Source organism: Dendropsophus ebraccatus, chromosome 2 (genome assembly GCF_027789765.1).
Source record: "Dendropsophus ebraccatus isolate aDenEbr1 chromosome 2, aDenEbr1.pat, whole genome shotgun sequence".
Taxonomy (NCBI): Eukaryota; Metazoa; Chordata; class Amphibia; order Anura; family Hylidae; genus Dendropsophus; species Dendropsophus ebraccatus.
In genome coordinates this window covers 70,641,625-70,665,464 of record NC_091455.1, presented here as the reverse complement: position 1 = coordinate 70,665,464, position 23,840 = coordinate 70,641,625, and the positions used below count along the sequence as shown (strand labels likewise).

At 39.5% G+C, this 23,840-nt stretch overlaps 1 protein-coding gene across 13 annotated transcripts in view; it reads left to right on the top strand.

Moving 5' to 3' along the window:
• Positions 1–23,840, top strand: part of EPB41L3 (erythrocyte membrane protein band 4.1 like 3) — a 168,117-nt gene that overhangs the window by 88,179 nt on the left and 56,098 nt on the right. For all 13 annotated transcript variants that reach the window (XM_069957740.1, XM_069957747.1, XM_069957741.1 and 10 more), the window contains 4 exons: positions 13,312–13,416; positions 17,064–17,106; positions 19,976–20,051; positions 23,107–23,325. In XM_069957740.1, the coding sequence (XP_069813841.1) occupies positions 13,312–13,416; positions 17,064–17,106; positions 19,976–20,051; positions 23,107–23,325 (443 nt within the window). The remainder of the gene's footprint in view (positions 1–13,311; positions 13,417–17,063; positions 17,107–19,975; positions 20,052–23,106; positions 23,326–23,840) is intronic.

Sequence of the window (23,840 nt, the reverse complement as noted above, 5' to 3'; positions counted from 1 at the left end):
AACTTCTTTTAAATTTGTAGCCCTGTGTCAAATTGGCATGGTCTAGAGTGTCTATGCCCTAGAATTGTGACGCCTCTCTGTCCCTCCTCCCCGCCTTCCTTATCTTTAGGAATGCCCCCATGCAAGATTTCTCCTAATCATCACCTGTCTGAACACTGCACAGGTGCCTTAACGATCTGGTACATGTGCAGTGCTCAGACAGGTGATGAATAGGAGAAATTGTTCTAGGGGCATTCCAGCAGTTATCTCTCTAATACATTTTACATGAGCGTTTCAGGGTGGGTCTGCACATGCCCACTATACATTCCAGGTCTGCCAGTACTCAGCCAGTACACCTCCCTAACCTTATGATTATCCACACCGGCCCGCCCCAAGTGGGAGTAAACCCCGCCCCTCTATGACGCGGCTCCATTGATTCTAATGAATCTACCTGTGAATAGAACGTCACCGTACACGGGAATCAGGCCGTGGTTCAAAAAAAGGACTGCGGTGCCGATGCCGTTTTATATATGGGTAATACTTTAAGCGAATGTACCTGATGGTAAATTCGCTTTAAGAAACAGCACTCGACCCTGCTCATGTCATTGCTGATGACCAATACATTGGGGGAGGAGGACCAGCAGACCTAGATCATGTGCTGAATGCTACTCTGAGACTTAAAGGGAACCAATCATCTTCCTGAGGGAGAGTGAGTTGGTCCCAGTACCTTACAGCTGCCGCGCACAGCTCTCTGATGCCTGTCTGGCAGTCTCAGGATTGGCGGCAAATTAAAAACCTTCATCATTAGGCATCCACCAAGACGACCAGTAACTAGACAGGAGGGCAGAGCTGCAGCGGCATGTAGTAATGCTGCCTCCTCCCTCTTCCCAGCCACTCACACGTAATTGGCAGCCTAAGCCATGGTGCTAATAGCAGACAGTTTACTTACTTAAGTAGGCATGTTTATGTGCAGGAACCATAGGGAGACTTGTCACTTATTATATAAGCTGTGACCATCTAGAGTCCTACTTTTATTGGAACAGATATGAAATTAGATGTGGAAGGGTATGAAAAGAATGCTTAGCTGTTTGCTGGGAGTAGAAAGTATGTAATTCCCTGTAGCTTTGTCTGAATTGATAGACTGGTTACAGTCTTTACTGAATACTAAAATATCATTTTCTCTGATGTAAAATATAATTTTCTCAGCTGTCTTATAGCATAAGCGATCAGCCAATTTATGTGGGTTCAAATGTTTCATGACACCAAAAAGCCATAGTATGTAAAGCTTGACAGCACATGCGATTTGCAATGATAATTACTATAATTACAGCATTTATTCTGTGCTGATGGCCTTGTATGAAGGACAAAACCGTTCAATAACCCTAGGAGTCTTGGGTTATTTTTAATGGCCCTACCATCCCCACAGGAAGACTTTCAGGAGTCACCATCCCTTATGTAATTGTCAGCAGATACCCACGATCCGTATTATTGAATAAAGTTTAATGGCTCCTTGCTGTGATAAAAATAGCTAGGGAATTGGAAATCTGGAGAGCAGCACCATTACATAGCGCTTTCTCTTTCTAAAGCAAATTTCCCAGACTCACAGGTAGTTCATAAACTTTGGTAATTGCGGACAGATGGAATTTCATGTGCTAGGTGTACTGCCAACAGGGCCATCCAGTGCCGGTTGCTGAGTAGCTAATTTACAGGACTGTTGCCCCATGGTTTGAAAAGAACTATGTCATGTCAAATCTGATGGTAAGAATAGTGGACAGTGATTGCGGGCTGAAATACCTGAACCGTTAACTACTGGTCATATTCAATTACCCTGCTTTCCGCTATAGGAAAGCTCTTTGATTGCATGCAATTGCAGAGTTGTACTATTGTTTGTTCAGTCCTGAGAGGTGTACAAAACACACAGCTCAATCGAGTGAAGGAAAATTGCCTACATTTTCTGCTTTCAAGTAACTGCAAATTTTAGACTTCCATCAAGCGTACAGGCTTTTTCTTTTTTGTATTTTTTTTTTTAAATGGTGTTGTTAGATATTGCATCCAAGATTATTTATTTAGCCATTTTATATTCTGTAAGTCTTTATGTGAGATGACTGCATAGAGGTGAAACTCAGATAAAATAGTGCATGGATGTTTAACCCTGAAGTGGCAAAACCAGTCATTAAATATGTAGTATATGGGAAAAAATGTTTTTCTATATACAGTAATTATAAAAAAAAGTTGTTTAAAAGGAAGTGAAATTGCTGCAATAGAATATGATTGCAGAAGATTGATATACAGAAACGTTCCAGTATGACTCAAAAATTATTGATTGAAACTCTGCTTCTTTTTTACTTAGGAGTTTGGTGGGTAATCTTACTTAATAACTAGCAGCTTCCCCCATGAGCATGAAGGTGTCAGTCATGATTAGGACCAACCACTGGATTTCTATGACAAGAACAGGAAAAGACTTAAAACGGCAATTTACATAGGATGCATTAAAAGAGGCATAGATGCTAAAGATGAGAACAGTTTTGCCTCTTTATTAGTCACTGGTCGGACCACATATGGAATACTATGTACAGTATTGGGCACCTTATATAAGGACATAGCTGAGCTGGAGTGGGTGCAGAGGAGGGCGACAAAGGTCATTAAGGGAATGGATGGGTTACAGTACCAGGACAGGTTATCAAGCTTGGGGATATTTAGTTTAGAAAAAAAAAAGACGTCTTAGGAGCGACCTGATTACAATGTACAGATATATGAATGGACAGTACGGAGATCTTTGTAGTGGTCTTTTTAGTCCTAGGTCTGTAACCATGACAAGGGCGCATCCTCTACGTCTAGAACAGTGCTTCTCAAACTGTGAGGCGGGCCTCACCAGTGAGGCGCCCCCTAGTTGTTGGTGAGGCCCAGCTAAGGAGCCCATTTTCACAAAATAACTATGATCTGCACAGTCCTTTTGCTGTTTGCAGAAATCTCCATTTTAACAACATTATTAATTTATTTTGTTCTTAATTTATTAGTGTATAGAGCTTGAGAGATGGGTAAAAGGTAGCCCTGGCATTATTCTCAGCTTTTAAATGGACTTTCACCACAGATGGTGAGGCCTAGGCACCCTCTTGGTCAGTCTGGTGAGGCCCAGGCATTGCCTTGGTCTGTTGGGTGAGGCTCCAGTCGAAAAAGTTTGAGAAGCCCTGGTATAGAAGAAAGAAGGTTTCACCACCAGCACAGACAAGGATTCTTATTCTAAGAGCAGTGAGACTATGGAACTCTGCAACATGATGTTGTCATGGCTAACCCATTAAGTATGTTCAAGGGAGGCCTGGGTGCTTTTCTTGAAAAATATAATACAGTGGTACCTTGGTTCTTGAACTTAATTGGTTCCGGAAGGCAGTTGGAGAACCGAGCAGTGTCTTCCCATAGGAAATAATATAAATGTGTTTAATTGGTTCCAGCACCCGCCAATAATCACCTGCAGTACCCATATATTACACTGATAAGAGCCCGGTTTAATCACTACAGTACAGTACCTAACAGGACTATACTGTACAGTACACTACAGAGCAGCACTATACTGTACAGGACATTACAGAGCAGCACTATACTGTACAGGACATTACAGAGCAGCACTATATACTGTACAGGACTTAACAGAGCAGCACTATATACTGTACAGGACATTACAGAGGAGCACTATATACTGTACAGGACATTACAGAGCAGCACTATATACTGTACAGTACATTACAGAGCAGCCCTATATACTGTACAGGACATTACAGAACAGCACTATATACTGTACAGGACTTAACAGAGCAGCTCTATATACTGTACAGGACATTACAGAACAGCACTATATACTGTACAGTACATTACAGAGCAGCACTATACTGTACAGGACATTACAGAGCAGCACTATATACTGTACAGGACTTAACAGAGCAGCTCTATATACTGTACAGGACATTACAGAGGAGCACTATATACTGTACAGGACATTACAGAGGAGCACTATATACTGTACAGGACATTACAGAGCAGCACTATATACTGTACAGTACATTACAGAGCGGCACTATATACTGTACAGGACAGCACTATATACTGTACAGTACATTACAGAGCAGCACTATATACTGTACAGGACATTACAGAGCAGCACTATATACTGTACAGGACATTACAGAACAGCTCTATATACTGTACAGGACATTACAGAACAGCACTATATACTGAACAGGACATTACAGAGCAGCAATATATACTGTACAGGACATAACAGAGCAGCACTATATACTGTACAGGACATTACAGAGCAGCACTATATACTGAACAGGACATTCTAGAACAGCACTATACTGTACAGTACATTACAGAACAGCACTATATACTGTACAGGACATTACAGAGCAGCACTATATACTGTACAAGAGAGCACTATATACTGTACAGTACATTACATAGCCGCACTATATACTGTACAGGACATTACAGAACAGCTCTATATACTGTACAGAACATTACAGAACAGCACTATATACTGAACAGGACATTCTAGAACAGCACTATACTGTACAGGACATTACAGAGCAGCACTATATACTGTACAGGACATTACAGAACAGCTCTATATACTGTACAGGACATTACAGAGCAGCACTATATACTGCACAGGATATTACAGAGCAGCAATATACTGTACAGTACATTACAGAGCAGCACTATATACTGTACAGGACAGCACTATATACTGTACATTACATTACAGAGCAGCACTATATACTGTACAGGACATTACAGAACAGCTCTATATACTGTACAGGACATTACAGAACAGCACTATATACTGAACAGGACATTACAGAGCAGCACTATATACTGTACAGGACATTACAGAGCAGCACTATATACTGAACAGGACATTCTAGAACAGCACTATACTTTACAGTACATTACAGAACAGCACTATATACTGTACAGGATATTACAGAGCAGCACTATATACTGTACAGGACATTACAGAGCAGCACTATATACTGTACAGTACATTACAGAACAGCACTATATACTGTACAGGACATTACAGAGCAGCTCTATATACTGTACAGGACATTACAGAACAGCACTATATTGTACAGTACATTATAGAGCAGCACTATATACTGTACAGGACATTACAGAGCAGCACTATATACTGTACAGGACATTACAGAACAGCACTATATACTATACAGTACATTACAGAGCAGCTCTATACTGTACAGGACATTACAGAGCAGCACTATATACTGTACAGGACATTACAGAGCAGCACTATGTACTGTAGAGGACATTACAGAGCAGCACTATACTGTACAGGACATTACAGAGCAGCGCTATATACTTTACAGGACATTACAGAGCAGCACTATATACTGTACAGAACATTACAGAGCAGTACTATATTGTACAGTACATTACAGAGCAGCACTATATACTGAACAGGACATTACAGAACAGCACTATACTGTACAGGACATTACAGAGCAGCACTGTACTGTACAGTACATTACAGAGCAGCACTATGTAATGTACAGGACATTACAGAGCAGCTCTATATACTGTACAGGACATTACAGGACAGCACTATATTGTACAGTACATTACAAAGCAGCACTATACTGTACAGTACATTACAGAGCAGCACGATATACTGTACAGGACATTACAGAGCAGCACTATACTGTACAGTACATTACAGAACAACACTATATACTGTACAGGACATTACAGAGCAGCACTATTCTGTACAGGACATTACAGAGCAGCTCTATACTGTACAGGACATTACAGAGCAGCACTATTCTGTACAGGACATTACAGAGCAGCTCTGTACCGTACAGTACATTTCAGAGCAGTACTATACTGTACAGTACATTACAGAGCAGCACTATACTGTACAGTACATTACAGAACAGCACTATATACTGTACAGTACATTACAGAACAGCACTATATACTGTACAGTACATTACAGAGCAGCTCTACACTGTACAGTACATTACAGAGCACCTCTATGTACTGTACAGGACATTACAGAGCAGCACTATATACTGTACAGTACATTACAGAGCAGCACTATATACTGTACAGAACATTACAGAGCAGCACTATATACGGTACAGGACATTACAGAGCAGCACTATATACTGTACAGTACATTACAGAGCAGTACTATACTGTACAGGACATTACAGAGCAGCACTATATACTGTACAGTACATTACAGAGCAGCACTATACTGTACAGTACATTACAGAACAGCACTATATACTGTACAGTACATTACAGAGCAGCTCTACACTGTACAGTACATTACAGAGCACCTCTATGTACTGTACAGGACATTACAGAGCAGCACTATATACTGTACAGTACATTACAGAGCAGCACTATATACTGTACAGAACATTACAGAGCAGCACTATATACGGTACAGGACATTACAGAGCAGCACTATATACTGTACAGTACATTACAGAGCAGCACTATACTGTACAGTACATTACAGAGCAGCACTGTACTTTACAGGACATTACAGAGCAGCACTATATACTGTACAGGACATTACAGAACAGCACTATACTGTACAGGACATTACAGAGCAGCACTATATACTGTACAATACATTACAGAGCAGCACTGTATACTGCACAGTACATTACAGAGCAGCACTATATACTGTACAGGACATTACAGAACATCACTATATACTGTACATTACAGAGCAGCACTATACTGTACAGGACATTACAGAGCAGCACTACATTTCAGAGCAGCACTATACTGTACAGTACATTACAGAACAGCACTATATACTGTACAGGACATTACAGAACAGCACTATATACTGTACAGTACATTACAGAGCAGCGCTATACTGTACAGGACATTACAGAGCAGCACTGTACATTTCAGAGCAGCACTATACTGTACAGTACATTACAGAACAGTACTATATACTGTACAGGACATTACAGAACAGCACTATATACTGTACAGTACATTACAGAGCAGCGCTATACTGTACAGGACTTAACAGAGCAGCACTATATACAGTACAGGACATTACAGAGCAGCACTATATACTGTACAGGACATTACAGAGCAGCACTGTACTGTACAGGACATTACAGAACAGCAGTATACAGTACAGTACAGAGCAGCACTATACTGTACAGGACATAACAGAGCAGCACTATATACTGCACAGTACATTACAGAGCAGCACTGTGTAATGTACAGGACAATACAGAGCAGCTCTATATACTGTACAGGACATTACAGAACAGCACTATATATTGTACAGTACATTACAAAGCAGCACTGTATACTGTACAGTACATTACAGAACAGCACTATATTGTACAGGACATTACAGAGCAGCTCTATATACTGTACAGGACATTACAGAGCAGCGCTATACTGTACAGGACATTACAGAGCAGCACTATATACTGTACAGTACATTACAGAGCAGCACTATATTATACAGTACATTACAGAACAGCACTATATACTGTACAGGACATTACAGAGCAGCTCTATATAGTGTACAGGACATTACAGAACAGCACTATATACTGTACAGGACATTACAGAGCAGCACTATATTCTGTACAGGACATTACAGAGCAGCACTATATACTGTACAGTACATTACAGAGCAGCACTATATACTGTACAGGGCATTACAGAGCAGCTCTATACTGTACAGGACATTACAGAGCAGCACTATATACTGTACAGGACATTACAGAGCAGCACTATATTCTGTACAGTACATTACAGAGCAGCACTATATACTGTACAGGACATTACAGAGCAGCACTATATTCTGTACAGGACATTACAGAACAGCACTATATACTGTACAGGACATTACAGAGCAGCACTATATACTGCACAGTACATTACAGAGCAGCACTATATACTGTACAGTACATTACAGAGCAGCTCTATGCTGTACAGTACATTACAGAACATCACTATATACTGTACAGGACATTACAGATCAGCTCTATACCGTACAGTACATTTCAGAGCAGCCCTATGCTGTACAGTACATTACAGAGCAGCACTATATACTGTACAGGACATTACAGAGCAGCACTGTACATTACAGAGCACCTCTATGTACTGTACAGGACATTACAGAGCAGAACTATATACTGTAAGTACATTACAGAGGACTGCTATATACTGTACAGGACATTACAGAGCAGCACTATACTGTACAGTACATTACAGAGCAGCTCTATACTGTACAGTACATTACAGAGCAGCACTATATACTGTACAGTACATTACAGAGCAGCACTATATACTGTACAGGACATTACAGAGCAGCACTATATACTGTACAGGACATTACAGAACAGCACTATACTGTGCAGGACATTACAGAGCAGCGCTATATTGTACAGTACATTACAGAGCAGCACTATATACTGTACAGGACATTACAGAGCAGCACTATATACTGTACAGGACATTACAGAGCAGCACTATATACTGTACAGGACAGCACTATATACTTTACAGTACATTACAGAGCAGCACTATATACTGTACAGTACATTACAGAGCAGCACTATACTGTACAGGACATTACAGAACAGCAGTATACTGTACAGGACATTACAGAACAGCAGTATACAGTACAGGACAGAACAGACCTATACTGTACAGTACATTACAGAGCAGCACTATATACTGTACAGGACATTACAGAGCAGCACTATACTGTACAGTACATTACAGAGCAGCGCTATACTGTACAGGACATTACAGAGCAGCACTATATACTGTACAGGACATTACAGAGCAGCACTATATACTGTACAGGACATTACAGAACAGCACTATACTGTGCAGGACATTACAGAGCAGCACTATATACTGTACAGGACATTACAGAGCAGCACTATATACTGTATAGGACAGTACAGAGCAGCACTATATACTGTACAGGACAGCACTATATACTGTACAGTACATTACAGAGCAGCTCTATATACTGTACAGGACATTACAGAGCAGCTCTATACTGTACAGTACATTACAGAGCAGCACTATACTGTACAGTACATTACAGAGCAGCGCTATACTGTACAGGACATTACAGAGCAGCTCTATACTGTACAGTACATTACAGAGCAGCTCTATATACTGTACAGTACATTACAGAGCAGCTCTATATACTGTACAGTACATTACAGAACAGCGCTTTATACTGTACAGGACATCACAGAACAGCACTATATACTGTACAGTAAATTACAGAGCAGCTCTATACTGTACAGGACACTACAAAGCAGCCCAATATCGTACAGTACATTACAGAGCAGCACTATATACTGTACAGTACAATGCAGTGCAGCTCTATATACTGTACAGTACATTACAAAGCAGCGCAATATCGTACAGGACATTAACCCTTTGAGGACCAGGCCCAAAATGACCCAGTGGACCGCACAAATTTTGATCTTTGCGCTTTCATTTTTCCCTCCTCCCCTTCTAAGAGCTCTAGCACTTTTAGTTTTCTATCTACAAGGCCATGTAAGTGCTTGTTTGTTACAGGAATAGTTGTACTGTGTAATGGCGTCTGTCATTTTACCATAACATGTATGATGGAATTCCAAATATATTATTTATGAAGATATAAAAAGGTGAAATCGTAAAAAAGAATGCAATACGGTAACGTTTGGGGGGTTCCTGTGTCTACGTAATGCACTATATAGTAAAAGCGACATGATACTATTACTCTATAGGTCAGTCCGAACACAACCATATGCAGGTTTACACAGATTTTCTAATGTTATATATTTTTTTTTAATGAAATCCTTTTTTTTGGCAATTAAATATTAATAAAATGGGCCTATTGTGATGCTTATAACGGTTTTATTTTTTTACCTATGGGTCTGTATGGGGTGTCATTTTTTCCACCATGATCTCTAGTTTTTAATAATACCATATTTGTGAAGATTGGACTTTGATCACTTTTTATTATTTTTTTTTTTTATTTATAATGTAACATAAAATCGGTAATCCGCACACTTTTCCCCCTCTTTTCGTGTACGCCGTTCGCCGTTAGCAATGACGTTTGCTATAGTTTAATAGATCGGACAATTACGCACGCTACGGTATATTATATGTTTATCTATTTTTATATGTTTTATTTGTATAATGGAAAATGGGGGGTGATTTAAACTTTTATTGGGGGGAGGGGTTTTGGGGTTGTGTGTTAGTGTTTTTAACTTTTTTTTTTTACACATTTGAAGTCCCTTTGGGGGACTTGTACATAAACTATTTTTATTTCTACACTGATGATTGCTATGCCATAGGCATAGCATTGATCAGTGTTATCGGCGATCTGCTCATTGAGCCTGCCTGTGCAGGCTCAGTGCTGCAGATTGCCGATCGGGCCGCACGGAGGCAGGTAAGAGACCTCCGGCGGTCCATTTCACACTGCGGGGGTCCCGATCGGTAAGTGACAGGGGACTCCCCCTGTCACTTACACTCAAACGCTGGGGCCACGCCGTCATTACCGGTGAAGTCCCGGCTGCTGATTGCAGCCGGCCCCCACCTGCTATGAAGCGCGCTCCGCTTCGAAGCGCGCTTCATAGCTCAGGACGTACCGGTACGTCCAGGGTCGTCTAGGGACAGACTTCCAGGACGTACCGGTAAGTCCTAGGTTGCCTAGGGGTTAAAGAGCAGCACTCTACTGTACAGTACATTACAGAGCATCTCTATATACTGTACAGGACATTATACACAAGAAACATTCAACAAATCCAGCAATTATAGTACAGTAGTCACCAACTCTTCACTCATCCTTAACTGTATAGTTCCCCCCCACCCCAGCACGGTAATGTATGGGAGATTGTGGTGCACTGATTGTACTACTAATGTACTGTATATGCACTCCAGCAGTATTATACAGTACTGTACAGGATGGGAGATGGTGGTGCACTGATTGTACTACTAATGTACTGTATATGCACTCCAGCAGTCTTATACAGTACTGTACTTTATGTGAAGCCTCATCAGTGCTAAACTCACCAGGTACAACCCACCATCCACGCTCGCAAAAGCGTTCAGATACCAAATACTTTAAGACTGGGTGCCCCGAAAAGTGTTTGAGAACCAAACCTTGAAAATACAGTTTGCGTTCCAAGCAGTTTGAGAACCGAGGTACCACTGTATTACAAGTTATGGGCACTGGATTTCTGGTGATACATTCATCTGTGGATTATTGTGATATTGACTGTTGGGAAGGAATTTTTTCCCTGTGATGGGACAATTGTCATCTGCCTCATCAGGGTTTTTGCCTTCCTCTGGGTCAGCACAATAGGGTTTCTGTAGGTTCAACTTGATGGACTCTTGTTTTCTTTCAACCTTATTTACTGTGTTACATGTCATACTCATTTGTTCAACACAAAACTATGTATCAGTCTTTTCTGATCCTGTTAAGTAACATACAGTACATTAGTGTATGTGTTATGGTCATCATACTTTATATAAGTCAATAAAGGAAAATTGTTACAGCATACCTCCAGAGGCAAAAACAAGAACTTGCTCTTTAAGCCTTGTGTATAGTACCCCAGTGGATCCTTTCCACTGAGAGCTCAGCCTGCCTATATGTGTATACATTCATACATGGCCTCAGCTCACAGTGAAAAGGAAGTGAAGGGCTAAATTTATTCAGTTCTTCATTCAAGTTAATTCTGCTAATGAAGAGCACTCACTTTTTAGTTCTAGATTAGAAACTTGAATATGCACACTGCTTACTGCTTACCCTATGAGGTTGTAACTTCAAAGGAGGTATGCTTTAAACCAAACCTGTTATAAGAAAGAAAAAGAAATTAAAAACCTGCATAGTGTGATCAGATTAACCCTTCTGAGTGGTGACATGATGGTAATTTTAGTGCTCTCACTGCTGTTACTGACCCCCTCCATGGTGCACATCTATGTCTTATGAACTACATTTCAAGGGCCAGAACAAGGCTGAGCTGTTTGCCAGTAGTACATACAGAGGTTCTTACTTTCCTTGACTTCTCTATCACATCACCTACTCTTATCTGCAATGTACACTATGCTGGGCTGATGATTTATACTGTACACTACTAGAGATGGCTTGCGGTGGGGGAGAAGAGGATACTGATGTGCTGTGTAAGCATATATAAAATAAACTGAAGTATCAAAGTTCAGTAAACTTTGAAATAATAAACTGAAGTACAGTACTTTAGATGAGGTTACTGATGCACTGGTTTTTCAATGTAAGCTATATAAGCAGAAATAAAATAGCAGCAGCAAAGCAAGAAAAGGGTTACAGCAAGCCCTGCTGCTGCTGCTGCAGATATGTGAGGAAAGCGTTTACCTGGTATGAACAGCCCAGGCTTGCTTTTTCTCTCTAGCTCCTTCCTAGCTGCACATGGTATGCCCCAACCCAACCCGTATTGCTAAAGCTGTTATTAGAGACAGATTTCTCCTGACAACAGGCAGTGGACAGCAAATCGCAGACAGGGGAAACACCTTGTGGTCAAGACTTAAAGGGGTTATCCAGCGCTACAAAAACATGGCCACTTTTCCCCCTACTGTTGTCTTCAGTTAAGGTGCAGTGTGCAAATAAGCTCCATTTACTTCAATGGAACTGAGTTTCAAAACCCACCCAAACTGGAGACAACAGTAGGGGGAAAGTGGCCATGTTTTTGTAGCGCTGGATAACCCCTTTAAGATCTGTTATTCAGGAATAATGAGTAATTTTTGCTGAAATGAAGTGATTTTCAAAAAAGTTAGGAATTGCATAAGCTATCACATCCATGGAAATTGTTTGAAGCATCAGTAACCATTTAATTAAAACATACTAGTACTATGTTTTCCTAGAATTCAAAGCACAATTTCTCTAAATAAAGCTACAGCTCCCTTGCTTCCCTTGCACTGGATTTTGGTGCCTGCAGCTAACACCACAAGAGGCTGAGCATGTATATATAAAAATCTCCCAGAACTCCCTGTGATCCAATGACTAATTAAGTGCATTCAGCCATGATATTGGCATATACAAGTCAATATGAGGAGTAAAGAAAGAAAAAAGATGTCAATTAATGTGTAGTTATAGCAAAGAAACAGTCGTTTTGCCAAAAGCATGTGTTATTTTGTGTTTTCTGTCTTTTAGCAGTACCTAAGCCTACTTAAAAGTTTCTGTGTTATTTTAGTATTACTTTGAATTACAGGGTACGGAAATGTTTGAGAGTTTGTATTGATGTAAACTATATATTTTTTTTCTTTTTTTTACAGAAACGATCGAAAGGTCAAGTTTTGTTCGATAAAGTGTGCGAACATTTAAACCTACTGGAGAAAGACTATTTTGGCTTAGTGTACAGAGATTTGGAGAATCAAAAGGTACAAATGTCTATGATCAGAGAGCTTTTAGATGGGTCTGTAAGATAAAAATAACTTCAATTACTTGTCTGTGCCACCTAATAATACAAGTCTCCAGCTATGTGACCAAAGCGCGAGGATAAAACTACACACAAACTTAGGTATAAGTCTAGCTTGTATTTATCAGTCCAAACATTCATAAAATATGTATGCTAGGCAGTAAAATACAAGGTGTCCCCAGTCACCTGTAATCATCATAGATTACATAGAGAAATCATTCTCCCTTGTAAAGATGAGATGTAATTATTTCTATTGCAGACTGTACAAGTACTGTGATTGACATTATTTATATAATTACTTATAGGACAGAGGTTATTATTACATAAAAACTCTTTTGTGCTTTAGTGGTTTCAGCCTTATTTGCCTCATTTAACTTACATTCAGCTATTACATCTGTTTAATCCCTGTAACCATTCCACATAAATGCAAGTAGCCAATACCTGATCCATAAAGGTGGCCATACACATCCGGTAGAAGTAGGTTGATGGTTAAACATCCTCTGAATGAACAATCACCTGGTGAATAACAGTTTTGTAGACATGGCATATATTCCCAGTTTTTTAGCAGTTTTTTTGGACCCTTAAAAAGAGGCTGAAATGGACCACAGCCATTTGGTCTATGGCTCAAGAAACTGCTTGTCGCCATAGCTCCAGTGACATACATCCTGGATAAGTTTCTGTGACTGCAGGGTTAGAACCGTACTCACTTCTATGACTCACACTTTAAGGGAACCAATCAGCCCAACTGGGCTAATATGGTTCTCTGGAGCACTGTATACAGCTCCTGAGCAGCCCACGGCACATACCGGCTACGGCTGCAGCAGAAGTAACAGGCCTCTGCCTGTCAGTCAACCCGTCCAAACACGCTAACAGGCAGAGAGTGGTGACTAGACACTAGACCTCCCTGCCTTTGCCCAGGTAATAAAACTTCTTTTTCTGACATATATAGCTTCTGCAGCAACCACTACAGGTGAGTGCCGCGGGCTGCTCAGGAGCTTTATACAGTGCCCCAGGAAACCATATTAGCTCAATTGGGCCGATTGGTTCCCTTTAAACTCATAACACCACATGACTAGGAGCCTCAGAAGCTAAGGACATGTTTTCAATTTTTTTTAAACTATTAGTATATTTTGTTCTCTGAAGACCAAGGGAAATTTCAGATTAGAGCGGCGTATGATATGCTGCTCTTGATAAATTTCTCCTATAGATTTTTTTGGGAGATCTTTACAATTTGGGATAAAATTTATTAAGCAGGGAGCTTAATTTTGCCTGTTTACAAAGATATATAATGCACTTGTAGTTGTCTCTGAAAATCTGTTGTGTGTGTATCACATGAAATGCACCTGAGTTATTAGCTACCACGAGCTTGACGTGCTGGTAATCTGCAGGCTGGCCATGTACCTTTCATCTTCCGTAAGTGATTAGAAGAGAACAGAGCCTAAGGCGAGCTGTAGTAGCTGGCAGGTGCATACATAATTGCCAAATAATTATAAGCTGGCCTTTGTTGTTCAAATCTCAGCAAGGCACTCCAGCATTCAAGCTGATATTAGGTATTCATTCATATAGTGAGAACACCTTGTTACTAATTGCATTAACATATGTATGAACCAATAAATTGGGATTTTTTTTTTTTTTTTTACAAATTTACTTTAAAGGACAAAAAATCCTTTTGAGATATTTAGTTCCAGTGCTGTAACTCTGCTTCTAGGACTCTGCTTCTAGGACATCTGTTGCACTTTGGTTTAAACATGTTACAAAAAAACAAGCAAAATGAAGTGATATTGCTGTTATAATTTTGCTGCCAATTTTGTTTGAGGACAGCTTCAAGCTAAAGTGATATTGTCACCCCCCCCCCTTACTCTGTGTGCGGTTCTCTGCACCATCCACAAACTTAGATGCTGCTTATTCGATATATATACCTGCATAAAACATGCCTTTATGCTCTTAAATAGCTTAATTTCATCAGTTGACAGTGTCACCTAGGTGGGTTTTTGAGCCCCCTTTCCCAAAAGAGAGGGATAGCCCAACTGCCGTGACGCCCGTCTAGGTAACACTGGTGTGAGAGCCACACATAGAGTAAGGGGGTGACAATATCTCTTTAAATGTCACATCACATAAAAATATTTTGTAATGTCTTTTGATGTACCAAGCATTGGTTATGTAAAGACTTTTTTTTTTTACTTATTGACACTTGAATTTTTCTTCCAATCCTTTTTAGCCCATACATCTTCTAAAGTTGGTAGATGACAGTGTATATAGACAAGTTTAGGCTTGCCAAAACATCTTAGCCTTCATACGGAGCAGGAAAAAGAGGTCATAAAGCAGAGTGAGAGTAAACAAAGTCGAACACAAGGCAGTTAGGAGACTAGTATCTAGAGAAGCTTTCCCAGTTATGGGGAGTGAAAAAAGTCTGGTCTTAACTGGCTTTTGACAGGAGTGGATTGAAAACACAGAAAGGCTCTGTTCACACACTGCTGAAACTGAGGGGATGGCCATTTAATGGCAAATATTTGGGATGACCGTTGTTTTGAAATAACAGCCATTTGTTGTTAAGTGATGGCAATTGATTAAATTTCAACAGTGTGTGTGTGAACATAGCCTTTCTGTGTTTTCAATCTTTTCCTGGTTTTGGTTAAAAAATACTGACCAAAATTCTGTGTGGGAATATATCCTCAGACTGCAGTCCAAAGGCCATGTAAGGCCTTGTAAACTGCAACCCCCAGTTCCCCCCAAAAGCAGTGTGATGGGTGTGGTTTCCAGAAGAACATATTTAGTTTTAGGTAAGGTTCACACAGTATGGAAAAAGCAAAAAAAAACAGCAGTAAAATAGGTATAAAAAGTGTCCATCAGTGCACACATTATATTAAAAAAAACAACTTGGGAATTACTGATGGCCACATTATTATATAAAAATTAATGCTTTTTATACTTATTTATGTTATTATTTTCAGCACCAAAATCTGTTTCCCTTTAGTTTCTGTACTGGTCCAGTGGGAGGAGTTGCACAGATATTTTGCACAGTGCATTTCCGGGAAAATGATATCATGTGGTGTGGCACTGCTGCCTGCCCACAGAACAGGATTGGACCAGAGCAGAAATCCGTCATTATTAGTTATACAATACTGACAGGATTAGTTTTGAAGTAGAAATTTGTTTGTCATCACAACTTTTCTTTTTTTTATAACTGTAATTTTTATTGAAAAGTTTTTTCATATTTTTAACATATACAAACAATGCGTACATAGTGTTACGCAAAAGAAAAAAAAGGGGGCATTGGCAGCATAAAACATGTCAGGCAGGGACATGTCATCACAACTTTTCATCAGAGAAATGTTGTAATCTGTAGCAAACATCCTAGGCATATGCCACAGTTGTGCAGCATCTTTCAGCAGATTTAGCTTTGGTTTGGTTTGCTTTGGTTTGGTCTGCAGGTTAGATTCATTCAAGTAAAAATGTGTCCATTGTATTATTGATTTATATAATGAAAAATTGGTTTCACAATTCGTGTTAAGGGATATATTATGATTCCTTTAATAAACATGTGCATTTTAGTTTATATTGTCACTGTTGCATGCTCAGTAATTTTGCTCATTCTGTCATCTCCTATAGAACTGGTTGGATCCCGCTAAAGAAATCAAGAAACAAACACGAAGTAAGTTATAATAGTTGCAACTTTCTGGAATGTTCAATACTAGTTTCTGTAGCATATAAGTGTGCCACCTATTAAACCTATTGGAAATTGCTATAAATAAGACTAAGTGGGTAGCAGTGAGTAGAACGCTTACCCAGGCAGAAGCGAAAGAAATTGAATTTGTTTTAGGAGTGACTGCACAGATCTGGCAATCACGGCCACATAAAAAGGTAAAGTGCCCTTAAATGTGTATTCTTGACTAGAATATCTTCAAGTCATCCTTGAGTACCTAATGTTTTATATTTGAAGCCATTCAAGTAATTTAATATACTTGGTCAAATAAAAGCCTTTATTCGGGGAACAACAGTTTCCTAAGTGACTTCCATAATGGGATAAAATTAATGACACTCAAATGCGCACAACACATTAACAGTTTCAGGTCATGAGATTATAAGACGGTAAGTGAAATCTGTTTTACCAATATATGACTGTTATTCCTGTAGTGCATCAGAAATAAAGTCATTTCTCTAAATCAGACTGAAGTAAAATTGATCAACTTACTGTACGGTTTTGTTAGGAGTGCTTAGGAATAAAAGGGATTAAACATTGTTAAAAATATATTTTAGAGAAAAAAAACTGATTAATAATTCACAGTGTGGCATGGTTTGACCGATGTCTGACCTAGCAAGGAATGTTGGGAGATTTGAAACACAAACCTACCAAAGTATAAATGTAGCTGTGAACTATAAGCATAAGTTCACGTGGGATAGAAAGGTAGCATATTTTCCCTGTGGTATGTACAGGTAAAAACATTTTTACATAGAAATAATATATAGAACCTGGATTAATACAAGCAGCTATTTCTAGTACTAAATACAAGACCTAAAAGAATTAGAAATCTTTCCTTTAACAGGGACATTAATCATCAGCACAGTTTGTTTTGCGCCAGTGCCCTTTTTACATGCGGCGCATTATACTCTCTGGTTCATGGGCATAATTTATCATTAGGCACACAGGCCTTGATAAGTCGGGCACAATTTTTGCATGCTTTTTCTGGCTTATACAGCTTGACTAAAACTATGCCAGGGTCTGGATGGAGTACTGCTTTTTGCACAAAAATAAAAAAATCACACATCATAAATCTGGCTAATAAAGAAGTTAACATGAAACCACGCCTTCCATGAAAAAAGACTCAGTCAACGTAAACTGCTAAAAAATAGCGCTAAAGCCTTGATGTGTGTTGCTTAAATTAGCCAAAATAATAGCGCAAAGGCAGTGATAAATGTACTCCTAAATCTCTAAAGTGTGCCTGTCATTATAAAAAAATCTTTTGACACGTCATAGAGACATGTCAAAAGTTTTGATCGGTCCAGGTCTGAGTATTCAGACCTGTACTGATTGGGAGCTAGAGCAGGGAGAGGACGCGCTGCAGTGTGTCCACTCTCTGCTCTGAATTTAAAAAGTGTGCTACTTATAATGGCCTCCTATGGAGCTCGACACCACTGTGGTCCCTGTTGTGTGTCCGCTTGCAGGTGCAGGGACATAGCGGGAAAGCTCAGTTGTTCACTGGGATTAATCAGAATTCTTCTCCATCTTTCAACTGTAGAGAGGGTTTTTGCCCCAAAACTCAGAAAAGTCTCTTGATGGGTTTCATGTCTCCTTCTGATAAATGTACTTGGGGACTGACATGACACACCAATAGTGCACAGAAATTGGCGGAATTGTCATGTTTGCATGGCTGTAACATGGACAAACATCTATGCAATGAACATGCACCCCCACTGTACTTATTCTCGGTCAGTAGGCGGCGCAATGAGCCACTTACTATGAGGCAGTTACACTCATGTATAACTGTCTGTATAGTTAAGGGCCAATCTCTTTGATTGGCGGACAGCAAGCTCCACTGACAGGGTGGGGGAAGAAAGTAGGTGGTCATTCGGCTCTGAAGAACAGGGGCAAAGGAACTACATACATCTTGAGTGGTAGATTGCATGGTATATTATTGTGTTTACAAAAAGATACATACAAATGTACTTATAAAGCATTAAGGAAAGAGGTACTAGAGACAGCCAAGTGACTGTACTGTTAGGCTGGGTTCTTACATATAATTTTCATTAGTATTTGACCTTTTTCACTATTTTACATCCATTACAAGTTTTAGGTAAAAATACTAAACAACTGACCAAATACTGAGCATACTACCTATGCTCCCAGCTTTGGGTCAATAAAATTAACCAGGGTGACAGGGAGCCATATCTCCAGATGTCACATATCAAAGGATAGTAGACTAAGATTCAAATAATGTACATAATCCATCATTAGGCACCTATATTCAGTGTTGAGAAGCACAGAAAAAGGAAAGAAAGAAGAAAAAAAACCTTCGATCCTCCCCACTGTCTTGTTATCAGGTTAATGTACATCCTGTAATGAGTACACATTCATTGAAATGTCATGCATTTTTGTATTTTCCTCTTCTCCTGCCCCCTGGACCTATGCACTGGCACAATTATAATAATGCTGCTGCGCTGTGTCATATTATGTCTTTTATTTTTAGCAGAAATGTGCCCGTATGTCTCGCACTCTCTGCATCCTTCCCAGCAGCACTCTCACCCATCACTTTTATTTCCACTCAGACTTGATTTTACTGCTTTTCTATACAGCATAATGACCTTGCATCTTCTAGCATATCCCGGCCGCAGTCCAGATGAAAGTAGTTTCGCGACATGCTGGGTCTCAAATGATATAATACTTGCCAAAGTCTGGTGTCTGCAGACATCACAGTATTCAGCTTCTTATACAGAAATGGGCACATTGCTTGTTACATCAGGGTTTTCAGGTAATGTTCTAATAAAAATAAGTGTCAACTTATTTATTGTCTCTTTTATTTCAGATGGTTCTTGGCAGTTTTCCTTTAATGTGAAATTCTACCCACCCGATCCTTCCCAGCTTTCAGAAGATATAACCAGGTATTTATATTTTCTAAGTGCTTTCTGCTTGAGCTTTTTGTTCACTTTCAGACAGTGCATATGAGATATTTAAATTGCTGTAAAATTGGCTTTTATTTTGCTTTTTTCAAATATAAAACCTTAGAAAAGTGGATCGTAATGACCATGGAACAGAACTCTTGTCTACACAGCTGGCTATTTCTAAGGATGTACACATGATAACGGTTCTTCTAATGAGTAGCTCTAGCAAAGCACTAAATCCTTATGCCCATTAGTGGTGTACCACTGGTGCTTTAATGAAACTTTCATCTCTACCAAACTTACACAAGTGCAGTATGTCATTACAGGCCATCAGCTTAAAGAATCTTACTGTAATCTCTGACTGTTCCCAAAACTCAGATTTATTATTGTACATTTTCATACCTTATTTTAGATCATACTTCATGGTGCTTGTCCCAGTAAAAAGTGATCTTTTATCATCTGTCAATTGTGCTACCTGGGTGGGGCTTCACTACGAAGCACCACTTAGTCACGCTGACATCGCCACCATTGTATGGGCCGACTGAGAGGGGGTGGGGCCTATACTTTTAGGCTGGCCTGATCCAATGGACGTTGCGGGGGCGGGGTCTATGTGGTGATGCCGTTGTGGGAACGGAGCCCATGGTGGCGGTGTGGGTGGGGCTAAGTGGCACCTCGGCTGTGAAGCCCCGCACAGGTAGCAATCAGATGATAAAAGATCACTTTTTACTGGAACAAGCATCATGGCGTATGATATGAAATAAGGTATAAAAACTGCTAAATTTACCCTTTACATCTGTGTAGAGATGTCATGATGCAAAAAGGGGGTGACAGTGTCACTTTCACATTAAATTGTGATCATAGTGAATTGACTGATTCATTCAAGTGAATTACCTAACATCCTTGTTGTTCATACCATGTGATTCAGTTTATTTAGTCTAGTAAACATATGATGGTACAGGATGAATAACATTTAACATCAAGCATTTTTTCATTTTTTTTTTTTAAGAAATGTTGCATCTGATGGTTTTTGCTTTTTTCCCTGTTTCCCTGTTCACTGTTTTCAGCTGTGCAAAGCTACACTAAGGGTGCATTTACACAGATTTATCTGACAGATTTTTTAAAGCCAGGAACAGACTAGAAACAAAGAGAACAGGTCATAAAGCAAAGACTGAGATTTCTCATCCCTGGCTTTGGCTTAAAAAAATCTGACAGATAAATCTCACTGTGTAAAGACACCATTACACACTGTCAAAATGACAGCCATTTTTATTGAACAGCCGCTATTTAATGATAAATAATGGCCTTTATTTAATAACCTAATGGCCTTTTGTCGCATATCAATGGACATTATTATAAAATATCAGCCATTATTTACTCTTAAATGACGCTTGTCAAAATAAAAAAAAGCAAAACATAATTTTGACGGTGTGCAGACTATGGGGGAGATTTATCAAACATGGTGTAAAGTGAAACTGGCTCAGTTGCCCCTAGCAACCAATCAGATTCCATCTATCATTTTCCAGAGAGTCTGTGAGGAATGAAAGGTGGAATCTGATTGGTTGCTAGGGGCAACTGAACCAGTTTCACTTTACACCATGTTTGATAAATCTCCCCCATTGTCCTCAAATTTGTGCACCCCATTTTTGCACCCCAAAAATGCCAGCTTTAATTTAAAAAGTCCCCAGGTAATTTAATCTGCTAGGTGTTTGGGTTTTTCCAGGGAAATGTTGGGTCTCTAGTGTTCTGACACAAAGGGTTGTGTGCCAAAGAAATTGGCGCAAAACTCCACAGAAAGAACCAGGAAAAGTTTTTTTTTTATTAAGTTTTTTACTTCTATTCTTCTACTTTGTCATTAAGCTCACTAGTTATTTTCTGTAGATGCAGTACACATTCTATCACTGCCTTTCTATTGAGCAGTATGTGTCACCATGGAAAGAAAATGTAGTGCTGCAGAGGATCAGGTTAACAGGTTGTGAATTTAGATAATGTTCATTATGACTTATTTAGTAAAATACTGTAGACAAGATAATTGTGCTGTTGTGAAAAGCACCCAAATCTGTCCCTGCATTAAATGTTCAGTGCTGGGAATAGCTTGTTGCTGATAAAATACACTATTGCTGCTGAAGGAACTGCTGACAACTTATTTTCCCTTTGCATCCTTCCAATGTATGTGCCAAACATATAGTCCAGTGTATGTCAGCACACATTTACTCATATCATTTTGATGCGTGATGGCCCTTTATTGAAAACTATAGTGTGTCCCTGAAAATAAGACAGTGTCTTATATAAATTTTTAGCTCCCTACAATGCGTTATGTCTTATTTTCAGAGGATGTCTTATTTTTCTGTGGAGAATTCACTTATTGTTAAGCAAAAAAAAAAAAAAAAAAAAGAATATTTATTATATACTGTACAATAGTTGTCATCACAAACCAGCACAGTGAGGGAACACTGCACAGTGAGGGAATCACGGACGATCACTGGATGGCTTCAATCGTTCATAACCTGCACATCCCCTATTACACAGGGTGATATCTATCTGTTTTTCCGATAACTGCCCCGTGTGATATTATGCTGGTTTAAGCCTATAAACACTACTTGCTGTATAGTACCTAAGACTATAATTCACACCAATGAGCAAATATATTTTTTTATAGTTTCCTTTTTATTGAATTGGATAGTAAGTTATTGAAAAATCTGCCCCACACTTTGTTAAAAGCACTGCTGCTTTAGCTCTTCCCACTGAGCCATGTTCACTTGGCTGCAGCAATAATGTGTCCCTACACCGACATCACCACGGCAGCTCATACAACATGAGATTTCTGTAGCAGTGAAGTATGTACAGTATATGGGCACTCAGTCACTGCAGCCAAGTAAATAAAGTCTGGCAAGGAGGACCAGAGCAGCAGCAGTAGATGTGGAGAGGATTTAACTGGTTAGTATATGTTTGTTTTTCATTCTTAACACAACTTTGAAAACCAGTTTAATTCTAGCATGTTATATGGTGATCATTTTATAGTATACGGGTATGTGACTTGAGCTTTATCCCCATACAGGTACTATCTGTGCTTGCAGTTAAGGGATGACATAGTATCTGGGCGTCTCCCATGTTCCTTTGTCACATTGGCTCTCCTGGGATCTTACACAGTGCAGTCAGAACTCGGAGACTATGACCCTGATGAATATGGTAGTGACTATGTCAGTGAATTTCGCTTTGCACCAAACCAGACAAAAGAACTGGAAGACAAAGTTGTTGAACTGCATAAAAGTTATAGGTGAGATGATAATGGTAATATCAATGCAAAAATCAACTTTTTTTATTTCAGTCAAAATCACATTGTAAGGTGAATCATGATAACAGATATACACTGTTAAACACTGTAAGCCATCTTTTTCCTCAGGCATATCTCTACCGTAGCTCCAGGATAATGTTACACCATACCAGTCTGTATCTAATACTTTTACCTGATCCTCCATTCAGGCGCTGCCATCTTGGTGATGTCACTGCGTTCCAGCGGTGCGTTCCAGCGCTAGAATGCAGTGATGTCACCAAGATGATAGCATGGATCAGGTAAAGTATTAGATACAGACTGCAAAGGCACAGTAATACACAGCTGGATAGCGCAAGATCACTGTGTATTGACAGAGCAGCGGGCAAAGGATCATGGGATCCCATCCCGCTGCTCAGCATGCCAGGAAGTATGGGGGTTCGTGCCGAGTTTTTTTAAAAGAGTCAGCACGAGCCCATAAAAAGTAATAGAAATAAATACAAAAAACGTTGGTGCAAAAA